A 22,341-nucleotide genomic window follows, 5' to 3' on the forward strand; every position below is an offset into this window, starting at 1 on the left:
TTCCAGTGTATTTTTACTTGTGAATTGAACAAATTTGAAAAGCCATTAAAAGTAAGTTGAGGTGGAGCTGATTATAATGCCTTTTGTGCTCAGCTTTCAGACTACAGCCGCATTTCAGCTTTAATCTGCTTAATTTAGTGGGTTTCCATTGTATGTAAAATTGATACTGCATTAATTTCATATATATACAGCATTTCCTATACTCTATACTTGGTCATAGGATGGACTGATCAGATGGAGTATTAAATCATTTTCTCAAATATGTTGTTAGAGCTTTTGGAAGTTTAGATGTTAAAGCTGTAGTTACTATACATATTGAGGTTTAATGTTACAGTATATGTTAATTTTATGAGTAAGCAAAAACATTATTTTAGGGCATTGTAATGTGGAGCTCTGTATTCTTTAAAAGCAGTGTCTGAGCTATAAATACAGACAATGGTCTTACAGTATAAGGAAAAGTTGATTAAAACAAAGGTGATATTATTTATTTAAAAGAGTGAATTTTGTTTAAGCCAAAACTAGATACTATTGGAAATCTTCTAGAGATCCCATAGTATGCCAACATTTTTATGGCTGACTTAGAACAACACTTCCTTAGTTCTCATCCCCTAACGCCCCCTACTCTACTTGCGCTACATTGATGACCTCTTCATCATCTGGACCCATAGAAAAGAAGCCCTTGAGGAATTCCACCATGACTTCAATAATTTTCATCCCACTATCAGCCTCAGCCTAGATCAAGCCACACAAGTGGTCTATTTCCTGGACACTATTGTGCTAATAAGCGATGGTCACATAAATACCACCCTATACTGGAAACCTACTGACTGCTATACTTATCTACATGTCTCCAGCTTCCATCCAGGACACACCACGCTATTCTTTGTCTACAGCCAAGCTCTAAGATACAACTGCATTTGCCCCAATCCCTCAGACAGAGACAAGCACCTACAAGATCTCTATCAAGTATTCTTAAAACTACAATACCCACCTGCTGAAGTGAAAAAACAGATTGACAGAGCCAAACGAATACCCAGAAGTTACCTCCTACAAGACAGGCCCAACAAAGAAAATAACAGAACACCACTAGCAGTCACCTTCAGCCCCCAACTAAAACCTCTCCTGCACATCATCAAAGATCTACAACTTATCCTGAAAGATGATCCCTCACTCTCACAGATCTTGGGAGACAGACCTGTCCTCGCTTACAGACAACCCCCCAACCTGAAGCAAATACTGACCAGCAACAACACACCACTGAACAAAAACACTGACCCAGGAACCTATCCTTGCAACAAAGCCTGATGCCAGCTCTGTCCACATATCTATTCAAGTGACATCATCATAGGACATAATCACATCAGCCATGCCATCAGGGGCTCATTCACCTGCACATCTACCAATGTGATATATGCCATCATGTGCCAGCAATGCCCCTCTGCCATGTACATTGGCCAGACTGGACAGTCTCTACGCAAAACAATAAATGGACACAAATCTGACATCAGGAATCATAACATTCAAAAACCAGTAGGAGAACACTTTAGCCTGTTTGATCACTCAATAAACAGACCTGAGGGTAGCAATTTTGCAACAGAACAGCTTCAAAAACAGACTCCAGCGAGAAACTACTGAACTCGAATTGATGTGCAAACTAGATACGATCAACTTAGGCTTGAATAGAGACTGGGAATGTCTGACCCATTACAAACATTGAATCTATCTCCCTGTGTAAGTTTTCTCGCACTTCTTATCAAACTGTCCGTACTGGGCTATCTTGATTATCACTTCAAAAGTTTTTTCTCTTACTTAATTGGCCTCTCAGAGTTGGTAAGACAACTCCCACCTTTTCATGCTCTCTGTATGTGTATATATATCTCCTCAATATATGTTCCATTCTGTGCATCCGAAGAAGTGGGCTGTAGGCCACAAAAGCTTATGCTCAAATAAATTTGTTAGTCTCTAACGTGCCACAAGTACTTCTCTTCTTTTTAGGGATACAGACTAACATGGCTGCTACTCTGAAACCTTTTTTATTATTATTATTTCTAGCAATTTTTCTTCTTTATATGAAGTTTGTAGCTCCTTATTGTTTTAGCAAAAGAGAGGAAAGCTTTATCTAATGGAGAGAGATTAGAATTGAAAAAGCTACAGAGAAAAACAACAAAAATGATTAAGGGTATGGAACAGCATCCATGTGAGCAGAGATTAAAAAGAAGAACTTTTCAGCTTGGAAGAGAGACGACTAGGCAGGGATATGACAGAGGTCTGTAAAATAATGTGTGGTGTGAAGAAAGTGAATCAGGGAGTTCTTTGAGTGCTTGCTCATGTTGATTCCATTCTAGATGTGTGCATGCCCATGTGCACAGTCATCCGAGATTTTTGCCTTAATGGTATCCATAGGGTTGGCTGTGGTGCCCCCTGGAGTGCCGTGCTCATGTTTCAAAATATTATGCGCCACTGGCCCTACACCCTCTCAGTTCCTTCTTACCACCTGTGACGGTTGGTCAGAGTGCCTGGTCTTGCATAGCAAGAGAGTTAGCTGGTCTTAACAGCCTATTGTTATTCTCTTTCTGTTTAGTCTGTAGGTACTTAATTAGCATTCTAAGTGAGTATTAGTTGTTAGTTTAGTGGTTAGAGTTCTGCCACGGACTTTGCCCTGAAGCAGAGCATGCCCCATTCCCCAGGCTTAACCTGTGTTTGTCATGCAAGAAGCTGATGCCTATCAGTGACCCTCACAGCAGCCGTTTGAAGTGCTTGGGGGAATCCCATATAAAAGATAAGCACAGGATTTGTAAAAGCTTTCATCCAGAACCCAGAAGGAGAGGGACATCCGCTTGAGAGCCCTCCTGATGGAGGACACGCTGCACCTGGTGTTGGAACCTTCCCAACCAGATTCCGCTCCTAGCACCTCGGGATCAGTGCAGAGCACCCCGCTGGCACCAGGATACTACTGGCACCATCCTCCCTCACCGGTGCCCAAGAAGCATCTGAAGGAAAAGGGCTCCCTGGCACCATCCAAAGAGGGGAAGGGGGGCTCTGGGCAAAGGGCCTAGTTCAGGCCATGTGTCTGCCCCAGAGCTACAAGGGAGTGTCGATAAGATTGGACACCCCCTTGCCCAGCCAAGGTTCTGCCTCTGACTCCTGGGAGCAGTAGGGGATATCCCAGCTTCTACAGGGACCTTCGTTGTCTGGGACAGTCCAAGAGGCCAAAGACCTGGTGGGCCTAGGCATTGGAATGCTGTGCCAGGTGCTGGAAATGGGTAAGGCCCTGCAGCCCAAGGGCATGCCTGTCATGGGACCTCGCCAGAGGGCAGGGGAGTACCATCAGTCCCCGGATCGCAGGCGTTCTTCCCTGTCCCAATAGCCTAGGACACTGGTCCCACAACCCTGGTCGCTGGCTAGATGGCCCAGGTATCTGGTGCTGCATTGTCCTTCCACGAGGCATGGATTTCCAGAATCAAGGCATCAGTCCCCGCAATCCTGGTAACTATTTGCCTCCTGCCTAAGTTCAACTTGGTGCAGATCATCCGGGAGGTCTTCTAGGCACCAATCCCCACTGGTGTGGGACCACTCCCCATCATGGCACCAATCTCTGCTGCCTTGGTACCGCTTGGGGGATAGGCGGCAATCTCTGCCCTCTAGACATTGATCTCTGGCAAGAGTTAGGTGGTACACATAGGCCTTCACCGCCCCACCATCGTCACTGGAAGGGGACTGGTCCCAATTGGAGCCAGGGTTTAGCCCATTGCCAAGGGGGTACGAATTCCTATCAGCCCATGAGACCAGCATGGCGTTGACACCAGCGGCATGGCAGCAGGGATAGTGGCCTGTTCAATGGCCAGCTTGGAAGCTTTGGGGGGTACCAGTGATGCCAGTTCCATATTTCCACCGCTCCTCTGTGGCCGCCTCAGACAAACTGCTGGCACTGAGCTTGGGACATGGTGAGGAATCCACTGTGGGGACAATTCAACAGGCGCAAATGCCCAAAGAGCTGTCTCCAGAAAGGGCCTCCACACTACATAGCAGGCCAGAAAGCAGTTCTGGTCTCCTCCATCTAGATTCTGGGGATCTTCCCAGCAGGGGTCCTACAGGAGAAGGGACAAAAACAAAGGGTTTAAGCACCACCACCCTTCATCCTCTTGCTCGCCGGCTCAACCTGGCCCTTTGAAACACCACCGGGGGCCAGAGACAGGTGTTTTGAAGGTGCGACCGGGGATGGTGCCCCAGTCAAGTACCTGAATCCACCCTCCTGTTCTTTCCTCAACCTCCTACAACCCTTCTAGTTGGCATGGTTGCAAGCGACATCAGACCATTGGGTTGTCAACACAATATCCTTGGGCTACACCCTACAGTTCTCGACTGCTCCTCCCTTCCACCCCCCTTTCTCCTCCCTCTTCAGGGACCCGTCTCACAAGCAATTCGCTCAGGAAGTGGGAAGCCTCCTAAGGCTGCGAGTGGTGGAGGAGGTCCCTCGGTATATGAAAAGAAAAGGATTCTACTCCTGATATTTCCAAATCCCGAAAGCAAAAGGGGGCCTAAGACCCATCCAGGACTTACGTTGCCTCAACAAACATTTCAAGAACTTGAAGTTTTGAATGATTCCCTGGCCTCTGTCATCCCCTCCCTGGATCCAGGAGATTGGTACATCACCCTCGACTTGAAGGATGCATTTTTCCATTGTCCCAGGACATAGCTGGTTCCTGTTTTGTGTTCGGCCAGCTCCATTTCCAGTTAACGGCGCTGCCCGTTGGTTTCTCATCAGCCCATAGTGTGTTCACAAAGTGCATGGCACCAGTGGCCGCTTACTTGAGGTGTTGGAGCGTTCAAATTTACCCATACCGTGATAGCTGGCTGATCAAGGGCAGGTCTTGGAATCAGGTGCGATAGCACCTTGGGCTGGTTTGCTCCACACGTCGCGATCTAGGTCTATTGCTAAATGAGAAAAAATCTCAGGCCCCTACAGACATGGCTGGTGTCAGTCTATGTCCCCAACAGACACAACATAGCCCAGGCAGTCAAGATTCTGGACCACATACTGTCGTTGCTTGCTTGGTGGTTGGATCCCACATCGGTGTTGGAGGGAGTCCCCTTTGTAGCCCCGTCCCCTTTGGTCTCCCTGGTTTCTGATACTTTGGATATGGGATGGGGAGCCCATCTAGGTGACCTTGGCATGCAAGGTTGTTGGTCGAGTCGTGATCACTTCTTGCACGTAAATGTCAAGGAGCTTAGAGCGGTAAGCCTGGCCTGTCAAGCGTTCCTGCCTTATATGAAAGGGTGGTTCAAGTCCTGATGGCCAATACTGCTGCTATGTTCTATACCAGGGATGGCCAACCTGAGCCCGAGGAGCCAGAATTTACCAACGTACATTGCCAAAGAGCCACAGTAATATATCAGCAGCCCCCCATCAGCTCCCCCCTGCTCCCAGTGCTTCCCACGCACCAGCAGCCCTCCCCACACTTCCCGATCAGCTGTTTCGTGGCATGCAGGAGGCTTGAGAGGGAGGGGGAGGAGCAAGGGCATGGCATACTCGGGAGGGTGTGGGAAGGGATGGAGTGGGGGCAGGGCCTGTGGCAGAGCCAGAGGTTGAGCAGTGAGCACCCTCTGGCACGTTGGAAAGTTGATGCCTGAAGCCCCAGCCCTGGAGTTGGTGCCTATACAAGGAGTCACATATTAAAGCTGAAGTGTGGTAGAGACGAGTGGAGAGGTTAGAGAGAACTGGACAGAGGAAAGGAACTAAAACAGGGGAATAGGAGGAAATGAGAGCAGCTTTTGCCATGGTTGACTGTTGACTTTGAGCACGTTGGATTCTGTTCACTTCACGGAGTCTCTTGCTGTTATTCCCAAGACTGTATTTGCTATATTTTGCATTTGAGCTAGGTGAATTTACATAGACTCTGTTGTTGAGAAGATGGCATGGAATTGCCTAATTTGGCATTCATTCCACAAACACAGTGGGAGAAGGAGTCCCTATTCAGGATAGAGATTAGCCAACTCCAAGAGGCCTGGAACCTGATCAGAAGCCTACTTAAAGTTAATGAGGGCTTTTCCATTGACTTCAATGAACTGTGAATCAGACATTTATATCAGTATCTGCAGAAACAAATTTCTGTTAGATTGGTCAATAATATGGAAGGCAGATAATTGTCTTTTCAAGATGATATTAATTAAAAAAACAAGAAGAATGGAAATCTTTTTGCTTAGTATTTCAAGCAAAAATAATGGCAATGGATAAATTATGGCATTGGTGAAATGACTCATAGCAATTATAGCTAAACAAGTCAATGGTATCTCATGCTGTCAGCTGTAATACTTAACAGTTGCATAGCATATTACACCTTCAAAGTGCTGACAAGGATTAATTAATGCCTGTAAAGAAAAGAAGAGGCATGATGCATATGTTCTGTTATTGCCATTATTTAAGTTGTCTGTTTCATGATGCCAACTTGGCTGACTTCCAAGGATGGTAGAAAAGTTGACTTCATCAGATAAAGCTAAAAACTTCTCCAGTTGAATTAAATTAATTAATTTAAAAGATTCTCCTTATAATGCAAAGCAACTCCCTGAAGAAAGTTGCCTACGCTAGAATAATGGCCAACTGCCAGAGGAGAAAGAAATAAAAGCCTAACTGTATGTTTGACCTTTGTGTTCTTTCCTTCTTTTAAAACAGAATATTGATTTATTTATGTGCACCATCATAAACAGTGAAACATTAGGACACACTATTAGACAATTCAGAGTAATGGGATCTACAAACTCCTTTCCTCTTCACCTCTTCCCAGATCTCTGTATAATGTTACCTATGACAAAATGAATAAGGCTATTATGAAAGCCAAAACACTCCTCCTTCTCTCCATTCAAACAAGAGTGCCCCAAAATAGTTTGTCACCGCCTTTATTTTTTGACTAGATAGAATGTGAAGACAAATTTACTGAAATAATTTGGACAACTGTTTTGAAATCAGCATGTATAAATCTGAGACCTTCCAAATCCATTCACATGGTGTTGGTATTTAGTTTTATAAAGTGCCTTGAGCTTCAAATGGGTATTCCAATCACAATAAATATTGTCAAAAACGCTTCTTTTGTAAAATGCAATTCATACCTTACAAAGGTGCTCATTCTTCTGTTTGAGTTTGCATGGTAAATGGATCTATTTTAATTCATGTGTATTTTTATGTATTGAATAATAGAATGTGTTCAAATGTGATAATGGAATATCAGGAAAGACCATTTTAAAACCTGGATGTTTAAAATTAGGTATCCAAGTGGCATTTGGAGATCATGTTGGTATTGAACTGAAAAATTGGCAACTTATTTAGGTTCCTAATTATGAGTTTAGATGTCTTGATTTAAGCTTTAAGGTTTGAAAATGTTGGTCAGATTTTTTAGATCATTTTTAATAATCATCTCTTCACCAACACATAAGCTGTATTTACCATCGGTGTTAAGATTTTAGTACAAGATGACACTGATAGCAAGTTAAGATTTTCATAATTTTGAGGATAAAAATGTTGATGGCCCTGTGAGCAGGTAATGTTTTTTAACTTTAGTATATATTCTTGTGAGTGATTGTAGTAGAAGATAGTTTTGGAAAAGAATCGGCATTTTTCTGGTTATACCGATATTCTTTCCTCCCCTGAGAACATCCCCTGAGCTGCCTTTATTGATATTTGGAACATGTCTTCATCTTGCCAATGCAAATCTCCTTCAGAATTGAACAGTTAGAGTAGACAGGTTTACAGAAATGGTATCATGTTTAGATAGTATTGGTGAATACTATCAGAGGGGTAGCTGTGTTAGTCTGGATCTGTAAAAGCAGCAAAGAATCCTCTGGCACCTTATAGACTAACAGACGTTTTGGAGCATGAGCTTTCGTAGGTGAATACCCACTTCATCAGATGCATGTCATCTGATGGCCACACAATAGTAGATTTTAAGGTGGCCATCCTGCAGCAAAAAAACTTCAGGACCAGACTTCAAAGAGAAACTGCTAAGCTTCAGTTCATCTGCAAATTTGACACCACCAGCTCAGGATTAAACAAAGACTGTGAATGGCTTGCCAATTACAAAACCAGTTTCTCCTCCCTTGGTTTTGACACCTCAGCTCGTAGAAGAGGGCCTCATCCTCACTGATTGAACTAACCTCATTATCTCTAGCCTGCTTCTTGCTTGCATATATATACCTGCCCCTGGAAATTTCCACTACATGAATCCGATGAAGTGAGTATTCACTCACAAAAGCTCATGCTCCAAAACGTCTGTTAATCTATAAGATGCCACAGGACTCTTTGCTGCTTTTACAGATCCAGACTAACACGGCTACCCCTCTGATACTTAGCTTTTTATGTAACTTGAATTTTTTCCTATGATTATGAAACTGTGAGCCTATATATTAGACTGGATTTGTAATAAAACATCAGAATAATTTGATTCTGTTCCTTTTCTTCCCAGAATATTTTCCTTCTTGGATATTGTCACTCTGTGCCGATGTGCGCAAGTTTCCAAGGTACAGTATTTGCTTTACTTGGGTCATTTGTGCACTGGGAAGGACCATTCTGTTAATTACCAGCAAACAATGAGCTTTAGATCAGGCTCTTAGAAATCAAAAGGAATCTTAAATTGACTTTGATGATCAATAGATAAGAAACTGAGAGCCCAATCTTGCAATCAGATATGCAGAATGAATCACTGTGTGTCTGGAGTTTTCTCTTACGGGGTGGCGGAGTGGGGGCAAGAGATGTGCAATGACACATGCTTTGTATCTGCAGAAAGAATTAGGCCTTTTTTGGTATAGTGGCATTTGCTATTTAAAGTTTGTGGCTTTAGAACACTATTTTTGAGAAATATTTTGGGCTTAAAATTCCATGTAGCTCTGTTAATATTCAACATATGTTTAAGAAGTGTATCCATTGTGTTTGCCAAGTGCTGAAGGTATTAAGTAAATCTACTTCCAGTAGAGAAAAGGGCACTTGTGTGAAGACAATTGAAAAGGCATATCTAAACACATTTTTATGTTAATCTAGCTTGTTTTGCTTGAATTAAAATGAAATAGATTTTATTCTTACATGAAGTGTGTACAAAACAAACCTTATGTACACCAAGCTACCATAGTGAACTTTTTTCTGTATTATTTCAAAAGGCAGGCTTTAAAATTTTCACTTCACTTTTTTTCAGTGAAATTCAAACCTTTATTTTTTCTAATTCAGAACAGAACTATATTATTCCTGTTTTCATCCCACCATGAACTGTGATTTAATAAGCTAAGCAGCATCAGTCTTGGTCAATATCTCCAGCTCAAACCTAGTATGCTGCAGAAAATAATGTTGATGAATCAGTAGGTAGTAGTCTTCCCTCTGAGTCAGTATTGAACTGGTTGAGTAACCACATGTCCCAGCAGTTTCTGTTGAATAAGAAATCCCTTTTCACTTTCTAGCCTGAACTGTTGTGTAGAGGTGATGTGTGCTATTTAACAGCTGCCGTGTTTCACCCCAGTGATGACGAAGAAATTTGTGTGTGTGTACTATATAATAAAATATGATCCAATCCATCCAGAGAGGGGCTGAATGCCTCCATTCCCATGAAAATAGGGGGGTTCAGAAGGTAGGATCTTGCAGAAGGTATTCTGCTCCTCTCAGGACTGAGCCAATAGTTTGTAAAGTTTATAAAGAATTTTGGAGTTGAAAAGCTCTATATAAATACATTTATTTCAAGCGTTCCCAGCTCTTCCTTTTTATTCTTTGACTAGAAGCAGCTACATTTTAAGTTCTTCTTCTTTACATACAGCTCTAATAAAAATCATTTATTGAACAATGAACTTACTAAAATTGCTTTAAATGATGAGGTTAATATTCTGCCATTATACTGTGTATGTGTGTGGCCTGCATTTAAGTCAATGTTCATGCATGTATCCATGGGCAGAATTTGGCCCTTACAGTCTGAAAACATGCAATCCCAGGATTTAAAAGACTCAGTACAACAAAATCTGTTTTTAGCAAGCTACTTTTTCATAACCCTTAATGCGTAAATCACTTTTGATTTACATACAAAATATTGCATTCTGAAAGAATAATTATGTCGTGTCTGTGATTTCAAAACACTCATACTATAGCAATGAGAGGAGTGCTATATAGGTACCTGATAGAGAAGATTTATTAAACATATATATGTTTTTTCTAGGCATGGAATGTCTTGGCTCTGGATGGAAGTAACTGGCAAAGAATAGATCTTTTTAACTTTCAGACAGATATAGAGGTTAGTACTGTAGTTTTTTTGTCTTTACATGGGATGTTAAAAGGATAAACTGTCTTAATTATCCCTTTACTGGTAAAAGGATTTTGGTGTCTCTGACCAGGAGGGATATAGTATTGTACACAGGAGGGCTGTCACCCCTCATTCACAGTATAAGTATCTCAGTCTTAAAATACGAAATGGTAATGCTGTGAAGGAACAGATAGAAAAAGCAGATACACTTCTACCCCGATATAATGCCACTCATATAACACGAATTTGGATATAATGCGGTAAAGCAGAGCTCCCGGGGGGGCGGGGCTGCGCACTCGGGCGGATCAAATCAAGTTCAATGTAACATGGTTTCACCTATAATGCGGTAAGATTTTTTGGCTCCTGAGAGTGTCATAACTATAAAGGGAAGGGTGACAGCCCTCCTGTGCACAATTCTATAATATCCCTCCTGGCCAGAGACACCAAAATCCTTTTACCAGTAAAGGGTTAAGAAGCTCACATAACCTGGCTGACACCTGACCCAAAGGACCAATAAGAGGACAAGATACTTTCAAATCTTGGTGGGGGGAAGGCTTTTGTTTGTGTGCTCTTTGTTTTGGTGGTTGTTCGCTCTTGGGACTAAGAGGGACCGGACATCAATCCATGCTCTCCAAATCTTTCTGAACAAGTCTTTCATATTTCAAACTTGTAAGTAACAGCCAGGCAAGACATGTTAGTTTTATCTTTGTTTCCTCAACTTGTAAATGTTCCTTTTGCTAGAGGGTTTACCTCTATTTGCTGTAATTTTGAACTTAAGGCTAGAGGGGGTTCCTCTGGGCTCTTTGAATCTATTACCCTGTAAAGTTATTTTCCATCCTGATTTTACAGAGATGATTTTTACCTTTCTTTTTTTAATTAAAAGCCGCCTTTTTAAGAACCTGATTGATTTTTCCTTTTTTTAAGATCCAAGGGGGTTGGATCTGGACTCACCTGGAATTGGTGGGGGAAAAGGAGGAGGAATGGTTAATTTCTCCTTGTTTTAAGATCCAAGGGTTTGCACCGATGTTCACCAGGAACTTGGTGGAGAAGTCTCTCAAGGCTACCCAGGGAAGGGTTATAGTACTTGGGAGGGAGGTAGAGTTTCCCAAATGACTCATAAATAATTTGAGTGGTGGCAGCAAAACTAAATCTAAGCTGGTAGTTAAGCTTAGAGGTTCTCATGGAGGTCCCCACATCTATACCCTAGAATTCAGAGTGGGGAAGGAACCTTTACACAAGGACAGCGTTATATCAAGGTAGAGATGTAATTGTATTTGGCTCACTTTTTACCTTGGAATTGTATCTGAGATTTGATCTTCAGCTAAGTGACAAATAATTTATTTTGGTTTAAGTAATTCATGTGCACACATTGTTCACAAAAGGTATGGGATTGATGTGATTCTATGATACTGACGTGGAGACTCAAGACTTCTGTTCATAGAACAGGTATCATACAGACAGTACTGGATTATTATGCTTTTGTTTTGGGACATACGTTTTTCATATGCTATAATTTTTCTAATTCTTTGATTAGACAATGAATTTGTAGCATAGCCTATGTGCTACAAGGCGGTATTGTGTTCTTGATGTGTCCTGGGACAACCATGTTATAATCTGATCCCAGGATATGGTTGATTTTCAGTATAGATTGTCCCTTTATCATTTAGATTTAAAACAATACAGTGGCTGCTATACTTTGAATTTGAGCTCAATAGTAATTTAAACTTACCTTTTAATTAATTTATTTACTGTTTACCTAAGGCACACTAAAAAACTTTTAAAAAGTAGTTTTAATATAATATTAAACAGACACCCACCCAGACCCAGTGTTCTCATAAAAAATAGAGCTCTTTTGATGTCTTTCCATCTTAAAACAGCATCTTTTTGGATTACTGTTTGAGGACCACAGATTGTAAAGTCCCTGTAGACACGATCTTTTGCTCAGCATGACTTCACAATATGCCCTTGTTGTCACCATATACCATCATAACAAACGTTACCGAAGACTTATTCTGCCATAGGATTAAGATGGTACACTGTTTTGTAATGTATAAAACAAATATATGTATTGGTCTTGTATACACAATACTGGAAAAAAAATAGACTGCCTTACCTTTATAAGCAGACAGCTGTCTTAGGGATTTATCAATCTTATGCAAAGTGTGTGTGCTGGGATGTAGTGCAGAATGTAAGCGGCGATGGTGAGGGAATTGCACTTTGCTGATCTCATAAACAAAGACCGGGAAAAAAGTATATTTAAACTACTAAAGCACCAAAATACCTCATGTTTTATTCAGGGCCTTTAATTCTTAATACTGAAACTGCTTGTCTGTTTTTAAATACATTTGCAGACAGTGGTGGATTAGTCACTGGGTCAACAGGGCCCATACCCAGGGGCCTCGACCAACTGGGGGCTCCGGAAGAATGGGTGCTCCCACACCCAGACTCACTGCCTGCCTGGCGCTCCTGCTGGGGAGTGTGGGGAAGCTCCCTGTGTCCCAACCCTGCTCCCCAACGGAGGGGCTGCAGGCAGAAGGGGTGGGGAGGGCCCTCACAAAAGCTTAATCCACCACTGTTTGCAGATCACCTCTAAGTGAGCAGCATAGTCTTTCAAAGAAGCCTTAATTCATCCTCCAAGCTTGTTCCAAGCAAATTGACTGAAACTATGGAAAAGAATAGAATTATCAGACACACAGCTGAACACGATATGTTGGGGAAGGGTCTACCCGGCTTTTGTAAAGGGAAATCATGCTTCACCAATCTATTAGAATTCTTTGACCTCTATGACTTGAGCCCGCGGCGTCTGGGAGCTACAAAGCCCCCCGCTGCCTGTGGTGGCTGGGAATTGTGGGGGCTGCAAGCTCCCAGCTGCAGCAGGTAGGTGGGTTGCCTCTGGAGCTCGCAGGCAGCGGAGGTGCCCTGAAGCTCAGAGCTGCCATGGGCAGCGGGTCCCCCAATTTTTCTTTATTGCCTGTGACCTGTCCGTTACTTTTACTAAAAATATGCATGACAAAATCTTAGCTGTACTCATAAATAAGGATACATTTTAGTCACAGATATTTTCAGTAAAAGTCATGGACAGATCACGGACAGTAAACAAAAATTCATGGCCCGTGACCTGTCCATGACTTGTACTATATACCCCAACTAAAACTTGGGCTTGGGGCAGCGCTCCGGGAGCTCTGCAGGTTTTGGAGGAGGAGGCCCATAACCACCAGCTGGTGCCGGGGTGAGGTTGGGGGGCAGCAGCATGTGGCCCAGGGCCCCTACCCAGCTCAATGCAGCTCCCTGGAAGCGGGCAGCATGTCCCTACAGCTCCTATAGGGAGGGAAGGCTAGGGGAGCTCCGTGTGCAGCCCCTGCCACAAGTGCCGTCTCCGCAGCTTCCATTGGCCGGGAACTGCAGCCAATGGGAGCTGCAGGGGCGGTGCCTGCAGGTAGGGGCAGCCTGCAGAGCCCCCTGGCCCCTCTGCCTAGGAGTTGCAGGGATATGCTGGCCAATTCTGGGGAGCCTCCCCAAGGTAAGCATTGCCCTGAACCCCTACCCCAGCCCTGAGCCCCCTCCCACAGCCAAACTGCTGCTGCTGGCCCAGGGACTTCCTGAGCCCCAGAGCCAGCCACACTGGCTGCTGCAGAAATCACAGAGGTCGTGGCAATTCATGGAATCCATGATCTCTGTGACAGACATGCAGCCTTACTCATAAATGTTCTGGAAAAGGGCGTAAATAGGGAGGTGGCAAAGTTTGCAGACAGTACAAAATTACTCCAGATAATGCAGTATTGGTGTAGCCGTATTGATCCCAGTATATTAGAGAGGGAAGATGGGTGAGGTAATACCTTTTATTGGACCACCTTTTATTTTGTTGGTGAGAGAAACAAGCTTTCAAACTTACACAGAACTCTTCTTCAGGTCTTGGAAACTGACTCAAAGTGTCACTGCCAAATACAAGTATTTGAACAGACTGTTTAGCATAAGCAGATAACACACATTTCAAAGGGTCATTCAGGGTGAAGAGGCCTGTGAACACTCCTCCAGTTATAGGGAGGAAAGGCAAGGGAAGAGGAGAGAGACAGCTGGGGTTGGGGGTTGTTAGTGGGTTACAGTTTGTTGTAATACGTTATAAATTCAGTATCTCTATTCACTCAATGTTATGAATTTAAGCTCACAAGCTCATCTTTTGAAAACGTTGTGCAAGTTTCTTTTGAGGATGAGGAGTGATAGGTCAGGTACAGAGTGATCGCTTTATGAAAAGTGTTCACCCACAGATGACGATGTTTTGTCTTTTATCAATTTTCTGTGTGAGTTCATATGAGAGCATAGTGATTGTCTGGTCTCACCCACATGGTTGCTATTGGGACAGTTAGTGCCCTGGATAAGGTACACGAAATGCTTTGATGGGGATGTGTGGGACCCATGGATCTTGAAAGGGGTGTGTGTGTGTGTGTGTGTGTGTGTGTGTGTGTGTGTGTGTGTGTGTGTGTGTGTGTGTATGTGTACGCACGGGGGATGTTGATCATTGTAGTTGTGGAGAGATGTCTGCAGGTTTTGCATCTGTTGTTCTGGCAGTGTCTGGTGCTGCTTTGTTGATGTATCCTGCTCTGTGGGGAGCTTTCTTCTGATGATGAGCTTGGAGAGATTAGGGGTTGTTTGAAGGCCATACTTGATGTGGACCCCATTCTGAAAGAAAATCTTTCCTGAACCCCCTCTTCTGACCGGTTTACCTTAGAAAATAGACTAAGAGGGGATATGCTAGAGGTCTGTACAATTAGGAACGGTTTGGAGAAAGTGAATAAGGAAGTGTTATTTACCCCTTTACATACGCTCCCTCCAAAAAAAAAAAGGGGGGGGTTCCCCCCAATGTATTTAAAATACAGCAGGTTTTAAACCAAACATAAGGAAGTACTTCACACAATGCACAGTCAACCTATTGAACTTGTTTCCAGAGGATATTCTGAAGGCCAAAAGTTTAACAGGATTCAGAAAAGAATTAGAGAAGTTCATGAAGGGTATGTTCAATCAATGGCTATTATCCTAGATGGTCAGGGATGCAATCCAATGTTGTGGGTGTCCCTAAACCTCTGACAGCCAGAAAGTGGGAGTGGTCAAAAAGGGATGGAATCACTAGATAATTGCTCTGTTCTGTTCATTCCTTCTGAAGCATCCGGGCATTGGCCATTGTTAAAAGATAAGATAGAGGATTAGATCGATTATTGATCTGACCCAGTGTGGTCATTCTGATGTTTTCTTGTCTAAGCTTTTGTGTATCCAGATTGGGTAGTTAGACACACCACATTTGTGCAGACAAATATAGTTTTTACATATGCAAGTTTAGTCATGAAAATTCATGTTCAAAATTTCAGGTAAGTCTTTAGAATATATTTTAGAAAGTTTGTCCCACAAGGCATTAGTTATAGCTAGTCGTGTTAAAAATCATGTGGATATATTTAAATTTGTAGATCCATAATCTATGCTTTGTGTCCACTAATGAAGTGAGACTCTATTTCAAGAAGAAGTATATGTTGGCTTTCTCTTATGTGAAAGATATTTTCAATACAGAATCAATAACTGATGCAACATAATTTTTAGTAACTTTCATCCTGAGAAAAGAATAGGAGTACTTGTGGCACCTTAGAGACTAACAAATTTATTTCAGCATAAGCTTTCGTGTGCTACAGCTCACTTCTTTGGATGCATCCTGAGGCAATTTTTAATTTGAGGTATTTATAATTATATATATAATTATAATTCAATTTAAGCATCGTACACAATGAGCCCATTATGGCCCATTGGTTCACAACTCTGTGGCCAACCATGTGCTACTTAGTTGGTAATATTTTGAACATTCCTGAAACAGTTGGCTTGGAAAATTTAGAATATATTTAATTTGTGCATCTTTTAATTTTAGATTAAATAATCGAAATATTATTGTTCTGGAGCTTTTTCTTCATTAATTACATTTTACAGTTGGCATTTTTGCATTTTCATGGTTTATGTATCTACACTATATTCAGTTTATTTTGGTGATGTTTTTTCATCGTTTTATTAGAGGTCATTAGCTTCAGTTAGGAAGCAGTTGTGACTAATCAGAGCCTAGCTTAAAAAATCACAGCATCTCAGGAAGTGTATTATCAATTTTAATTTGTCTTTTTTCTATAGAAATAGTATAGAATTTAAACATTCTATTAGTTAACAGTGAGAAATGATGCCTCATAATAGAGCAAAATGTTTTCACATATTGTTAGCCAGTACTTTTGGATTAGCAGTGAATAGTAAATATTAAAAATACTGTATTTGGGAAGTTGTGTGTTTGCCTGTATTTCAATATAACTTCCTTTCAAGATTGCGAAGGAACATAAAACCTTTGTGTATTTGATCTGCTCTAATTTTAAAATGTTCTGTTTTTAAAAATGTTTGCTTTTCTTGTGCACTTAAGTATACATTTGTTTAGTAAATAAAATGATCAGTTTTGTAATTATATTTATTTTTGCTTCTATAGTTTAATAAAGTTGTAATTGCTCCCTTAAAATTATTCCACTTCGTAAGTATTTAGCAAGGGGTGGTGTGGCCAACCGTATATAATGCTTCTGCCTTTTGGTATAAACTAATGCAGGGGTTCTGAAATTTCATTGCACCGCGACCCCCTTCTGACAACAAAAATTACTACCTGACGCCAGGAGAGGGACCAAAGCCTGAGCCTGCCCAAGCCGCATCACCCTGGGTGGGGGGCCAAAGCTGATGCTCAAGGCCTGCAGCCCCAGGCAGCTTTGTCCCCAGGCAGTGGAGCTTGGGCTTCAGCCACAGGTAGTGGGGCTTGGGCTTTGGCTTCAGCCCTGGACCCCAGCAAGTCTAACAGCAGCCCTGGCCCATTAAAACAGTCATGACCCACTTTGGGGTCCTGATCCACAGTCTGAGAACTGCTGAACTAATGTATTCCCCCCTCGTCTCGCCAAAAAAAAAAAATATCAGGGTGGAAGAGAAGGGTGTAATACCATAATTCTCCTTAAGGGGCATTTTTTAACAATAATGCTGTTTTCAGTCTGCATGTTGAATCATGCCATTCAGTTGAGAGACATAAATAAATAGTGTTCTGGAGCAAATGCCTGTAAGTTTAGAAATGCAGAGTGGTGTATAAAGTATGTGCATCTTTGAGGACTTAAACTTGTGCTTAATGGTAAGGATCAGATTTGGTAAACACAGGTGTGAGCCCAATAGATAAGCCGACCTAACTCCCGGAGTAGATGTGGCTAGGTCAATGGAAGGATTCTTCCATCGACCTAGCTACTGCCGCTTGGAAAGGCAGATTAGCTACAGTGAAAAAATTTCTCCTGTCGCTGTAGGAAACGTCTAATATGTGGCACTACAGGAGCACAGCTGCAGTGCTGTAGCGCCTGTAATGTAGACAAAGTCTTAAATATGTAATAACTCAGTGGGATGACTAAGGTAAATCAGTGTTTCCAGGACTGGGGTCTAAGTGTACGAGTATCTGTTTCAAAAAACTTTGTTTCAGCAATATATTACCATAGAGTTTTGCTGAAGCAAATAGTAGTTCTTTTCATCAGATTGCCTGAAGGCTCAGTCCAGCACCACCAAAGTGAGCGGGAATTTGGCCATTTATTTCAATTGGAGTTGGTACAGATCTTCAGTGAGCAAGTACTTTTTCCTTACGTACTTTAGAAATCTCCTTCTGGAGGAGGATGTCAGGGGTAGGGACTCAGCATTGAAATTTCATATTTGTTTAGAATATTAGGTGTGTCAAAACAACATTTATTAAAACTTAATTTTTATCTGGCTTAAGGGTCGTGTGGTGGAAAATATTTCCAAAAGGTGTGGTGGGTTCCTGAGACAGCTTAGTTTAAGAGGATGTCTTGGTGTTGGAGACTCTGCTTTGAAGTAAGTAATCTATCTACAACTTGATTTAGACATATTTGTACAAATCTTAATGACTTAATCTAGTCACTCAATGTGAATTCCAGTTTGGGCAGAGAATAGGTAATATTTTCTTGAAATGAATTAAGTAATGAGAACGGTGAGAGATCATTTTTAGTTTTCCCAGCTATTACTGATTTTGAATATTTTAAATGCTTGACAGTGGAACATATTTTTGCAGACTAGTTGTTTGTACCTAAAAAAAAATAATAATAATTTTTTTTATGGTGTAAGTATTCAACAAATTTGCAGTGAACAGTTTATTTCTTCCCTTTTCATGACTAGTCTTAAAAGATAAACCATGTTTTCTCAATAGAAGCCTTGTTGCTTTTAAATAGCTAAGCCATATATAGAAACAACCAAGTTTTCTTTTCAGCATTAAAAAAAAAAGTTGGCAAGAAACAATGCATTCTTTTTCAAAATTAAAAACCCATACTAGTAACAGAATTTCTTTATAAAGAGTAGGAGAAAAAAGCAAGAAACAAACAAATTTTCTGTTTCAAATAGAACATACTCTGCTTTGTAAAATAAAGTTAATGCTGGAATCAGTCAAAAGTGTCCTATTTAAAATGAAAAATTATGTTGGAATCAATAAAAATATAAAACTTAGATCATGTAGGAACAAAACAACATCTTTTAAGGAAAAAAGCCATGTTTTATAAAAGGAAAGCATGTTTTCCGGAGAGTAAAAAGGAAAGGAAAAAACCAGTTAAAACCAACTAACATTAATGTTCTCTATGAAGATGTCTGGAAACCTTTTTAATCTTTACAACTGTTTTTAAAACTGAATAACTTTTTATAATTTACTAAAATATTCTCAAGAGGAAACCTTAGTGTTTCCTTAGTTTTTTTTTTTTTTTTTTCCCAGTGAGAAGCTCTTGTCCTTCTGGAATAACTTACCTTACGTCAGTTATCTGCAGTGTAACCTTGACATCTTAGTGTGCTTCCATTTAGATGAGCAGTGAGGCCCACAGCATAGAAATGAGATGGGCCATAATTTCAGTTAAGAGTGCTTAAATAACCTCGCTGAGTCTCTTCACATCCTGAGGTTGATTTCATCTTTTTTCAAATGTTGGGATTTGTTGAGAGAATCAGGTCCCTTACCATCCCCGCCCCCTTCCCTGTTATGAATACTAGCAGTGTTGACATTTATAACTGCTTATTTGTGGTTCAGATTACAGGCAGGTGCTGAAAAGATGTATACAGATAATTTAAACAGGTACACAGAATATTCATGAGCTCATTCAAGTAAATGATGCAAACAGGAAATAACATAGAGTTAGATGACATGGTTTACATGCTGGTGGCCTGTGTACACTACTGCTTCCACAGTGAGTGCCATTGGTGGAGCTGCACTGGTGACAGCAAGTAGTGGGGAAAAGCTGTAGCCTATATACGCTCCAAGTATGGGTGGGATGATGTAGTCAAGAGAAAATCCAGTAAATAGTAAGTGGCCTAAGCTTTCTTTAGGGAAATAGTTAGGAAGATTGCTTTCATTTTCAAATAATTACTGTATATACTCGTTCATAAGCCGAATTTTTAAGTTAAAAAGGGAAGCACCAGAGGAGGGGGTCGGCTTATGAATTAGTATAGAGAGGGAGAGGACACAGAGGACACAGCCCCTCCCCCCAACAGAGGGAGCAAGAAGAGGCAGTACAGCCAGCAGAGCCAGAAGGGAAGAGGCGGGGCCAGAGCCTGTCTGCTTCTGGCCACGCTGCTCTCCCCCCAGCCTCTGAAGTAGCTGCTGCTCCGGGGCTGGCAGGCTGCAGCCATGCTGCTCGGCCCCGCCCCCCAAAGCAGGCTGTGGCCCTGCCGTCCAGCCCGCCGGAGCAGGCTGTGGCCGTGCGGCCTGGCCCAGACCACTGAAACATGCTGCAGCTGCTCCACCTGGTCTGGCCCGCCAGAGCAGGCTGCGGGCGCGCTGCCCAGCCTGTTGGAGCAGCTCCAGCCAGGCCAGAGACATCCTCCCCTGGCCTTCCCCAGACAGGTGGGAAGGGATGGGATGGGGAGAGTGTGGGGGTCCTGGGTTAGGGGTGGGGTCATGTGGGGGGTGGTCACAGGGGCTGTCCCGGCCCATCAGGGTAAGCAGCTAGTGTGCCGGAACACTTTGTTTACTTAGATTTACCTCCGTGCCTGCGGACGCTCAAGGTAAACAAATCATCTTGGCCCTCCAACGGCTTATCCTGATGGCCTGGGAGCCAAAGTTTGCTCACCCCTGAATTATAGGGTCGATTTATGAACGGGTCATAAATTTTTTTCCATTTTTATGTATCCATCTTGGGGGGTTCGGTTTATAAACGAACTAATTTATGATCGAGTATATACGGTAATCTGAAATTACTTTTCTGTTTAACTGTCTTTCTGTGCTGTTCTGTTTTCAGATCTGCTTTCTCACCCCTTTTTGTTTTACCATGCTTGTGTTAAAAATAATTCCCAGTCACCGAAAGAGATGTCAGATACATAAATATTGCTTGGTTGAGGTACCTGTATCAGAAAATCCACACATGGGTTTTGCAGGACACAGTTTTCCCAGTAGGTTTACTATTCCTACAGCTTATTGCAGAATGGAGAAAATGCTGAGAGTAATCAACAGATGTCTCATTTGTCTAATAAATGTAAGTTTCCCTCCAGTAAATACTTGAACTTTGGAATAGCCATTTTGAAGATTCAAGTGGAAACTATCAACCATATAACTACAAGCTGTTTCTTCTCTCCTCCCACCCCTTTGTTTTCAATTCACACTGGAGAGCCAGCAACTTGTTACCAGCTGAGTGTACAGTTGCATCTGTTAACGAAGGCAAAACTCCAGACAAAGCTGTTTTTGTGTGTGTACCTCCAACTGTGCCCATAAACATTAATAAAGTTGGAGGAAACCTAGATATAAAAATACTGTTCTGAAATGCTGTGTAGCTGTACATTTTTTTTTCATCTGTGCAGCCTGATGAAGCCCTGGCTGGGATGATTTAGTTGGGGATTGGTCCTGCTTTGAGCAAGGGGTTGGACTAAATGACCTTCTGAGGTCCCTTCCAAACCTGATATTCTACGATTCTATGATATTTATGTATTTCCTCCAGGTAATTAGGGTAATGTTATATACAGGTTTTTAACATGATAGTGACAATAATCATCTTTACAATTCAGACCCAGCTGATGGCAGTACTTCATTCAGTTGCATATATTATAGCTCATGACCAAAGTATAGGCCTAGGGGACCTGCATGGATAGTCCAGTAGCTTTAGAGCCTCATCCTATAGCCTGCTGGGGACCTTCACTTCCCTTTGACTTAGGATGGATCGGCCCCTAATGTGGCCCATTTGAGGATTTAGTAATACAACAGAAAAATGAGTGAATCTCTGCCCAGTGGCTTAACTAGAGTCAAATATCCAAATGTGGTGATACTTGCTTTCTTCTGTTCCTATTAAAGTTTTGAGTTAATAGGTGTAAAGCAGGACAGATACAGGAGACAACAGAAGTAGACTTCTCCCTAAAATCAAGTTTGAGGGAAAATGGTTTTGCAAGTTAACAGAGACAAAAACTTACACAAGAACTCTGGCAAAAGAAAGAAGCAGCCCCTGTGACAATTGTGTCTGAAATTTACTTTGTGGTTACTTTGTGGCCCACATCTCAAGGTTGTTGGCTGTTTCTGTATATTAGATGAAGAGGTTGAGGGGAGGGTGTGCTCTAGTGGCTGAATTATAACTTGCTCCATATAAAATTTCATTAACTTTTTATTGCTGTTTTAGGACATTTGCACAGAACTGTAGAAATATTGAACATTTAAATCTAAATGGATGTACAAAAATTACTGACAGGTAGGTGAAAGGCTTTTACCATGTGATAGTGAAATTTGAAAAAAGAAGTGACTGAAGATATTTTTAGTGTGTCTGCTGTTTTGCAGCACGTGTTATAGCCTTAGCAAATTCTGTTCCAAGCTGAAACATCTGGATCTGACATCCTGTGTATCTATTACAAACAGCTCTTTGAAAGGTTTAAGGTAAGAATATTTATTCATGTTAAAAGACTATTTTGAAGAACATTTACTGAAATCACATATTTCTCACTATTTCTTGAAACTTATACTGTGTATCAGCCTCATATATGCACTATACTTAGCATTTCTAAAGGTGTAATGTATAGTGCTTATGTGTGGTCT

The 22,341-nt window shown here is 41.7% G+C and overlaps 1 protein-coding gene across 6 annotated transcripts in view; it reads left to right on the plus strand.

Moving 5' to 3' along the window:
* The window catches only part of FBXL2 (F-box and leucine rich repeat protein 2), a 148,345-nt gene that overhangs the window by 70,032 nt on the left and 55,972 nt on the right, over positions 1–22,341 (plus strand). For 4 of the 6 annotated variants that reach the window (XR_003998871.1, XR_003998873.1, XR_003998872.1 and 1 more), the window contains exons 3-7: positions 8,454–8,508; positions 10,179–10,253; positions 18,058–18,152; positions 21,932–22,000; positions 22,087–22,182. Coding sequence is in view for 3 of the 6 variants with exons in the window: in XM_030551227.1 (XP_030407087.1) it covers positions 8,454–8,508; positions 10,179–10,253; positions 18,058–18,152; positions 21,932–22,000; positions 22,087–22,182 (390 nt within the window). In the remaining 3 variants the exon portion in view is untranslated. Of the gene's footprint in view, positions 1–8,453; positions 8,509–10,178; positions 10,254–18,057; positions 18,153–21,931; positions 22,001–22,067; positions 22,183–22,341 lie in introns of those variants that run through there. The other 2 variants (XM_030551228.1, XM_030551230.1) reach the window with 2 other exon arrangements.

The sequence above is a fragment of the Gopherus evgoodei genome, chromosome 2 (genome assembly GCF_007399415.2).
Source record: "Gopherus evgoodei ecotype Sinaloan lineage chromosome 2, rGopEvg1_v1.p, whole genome shotgun sequence".
NCBI classification, from domain to species: Eukaryota; Metazoa; Chordata; order Testudines; family Testudinidae; genus Gopherus; species Gopherus evgoodei.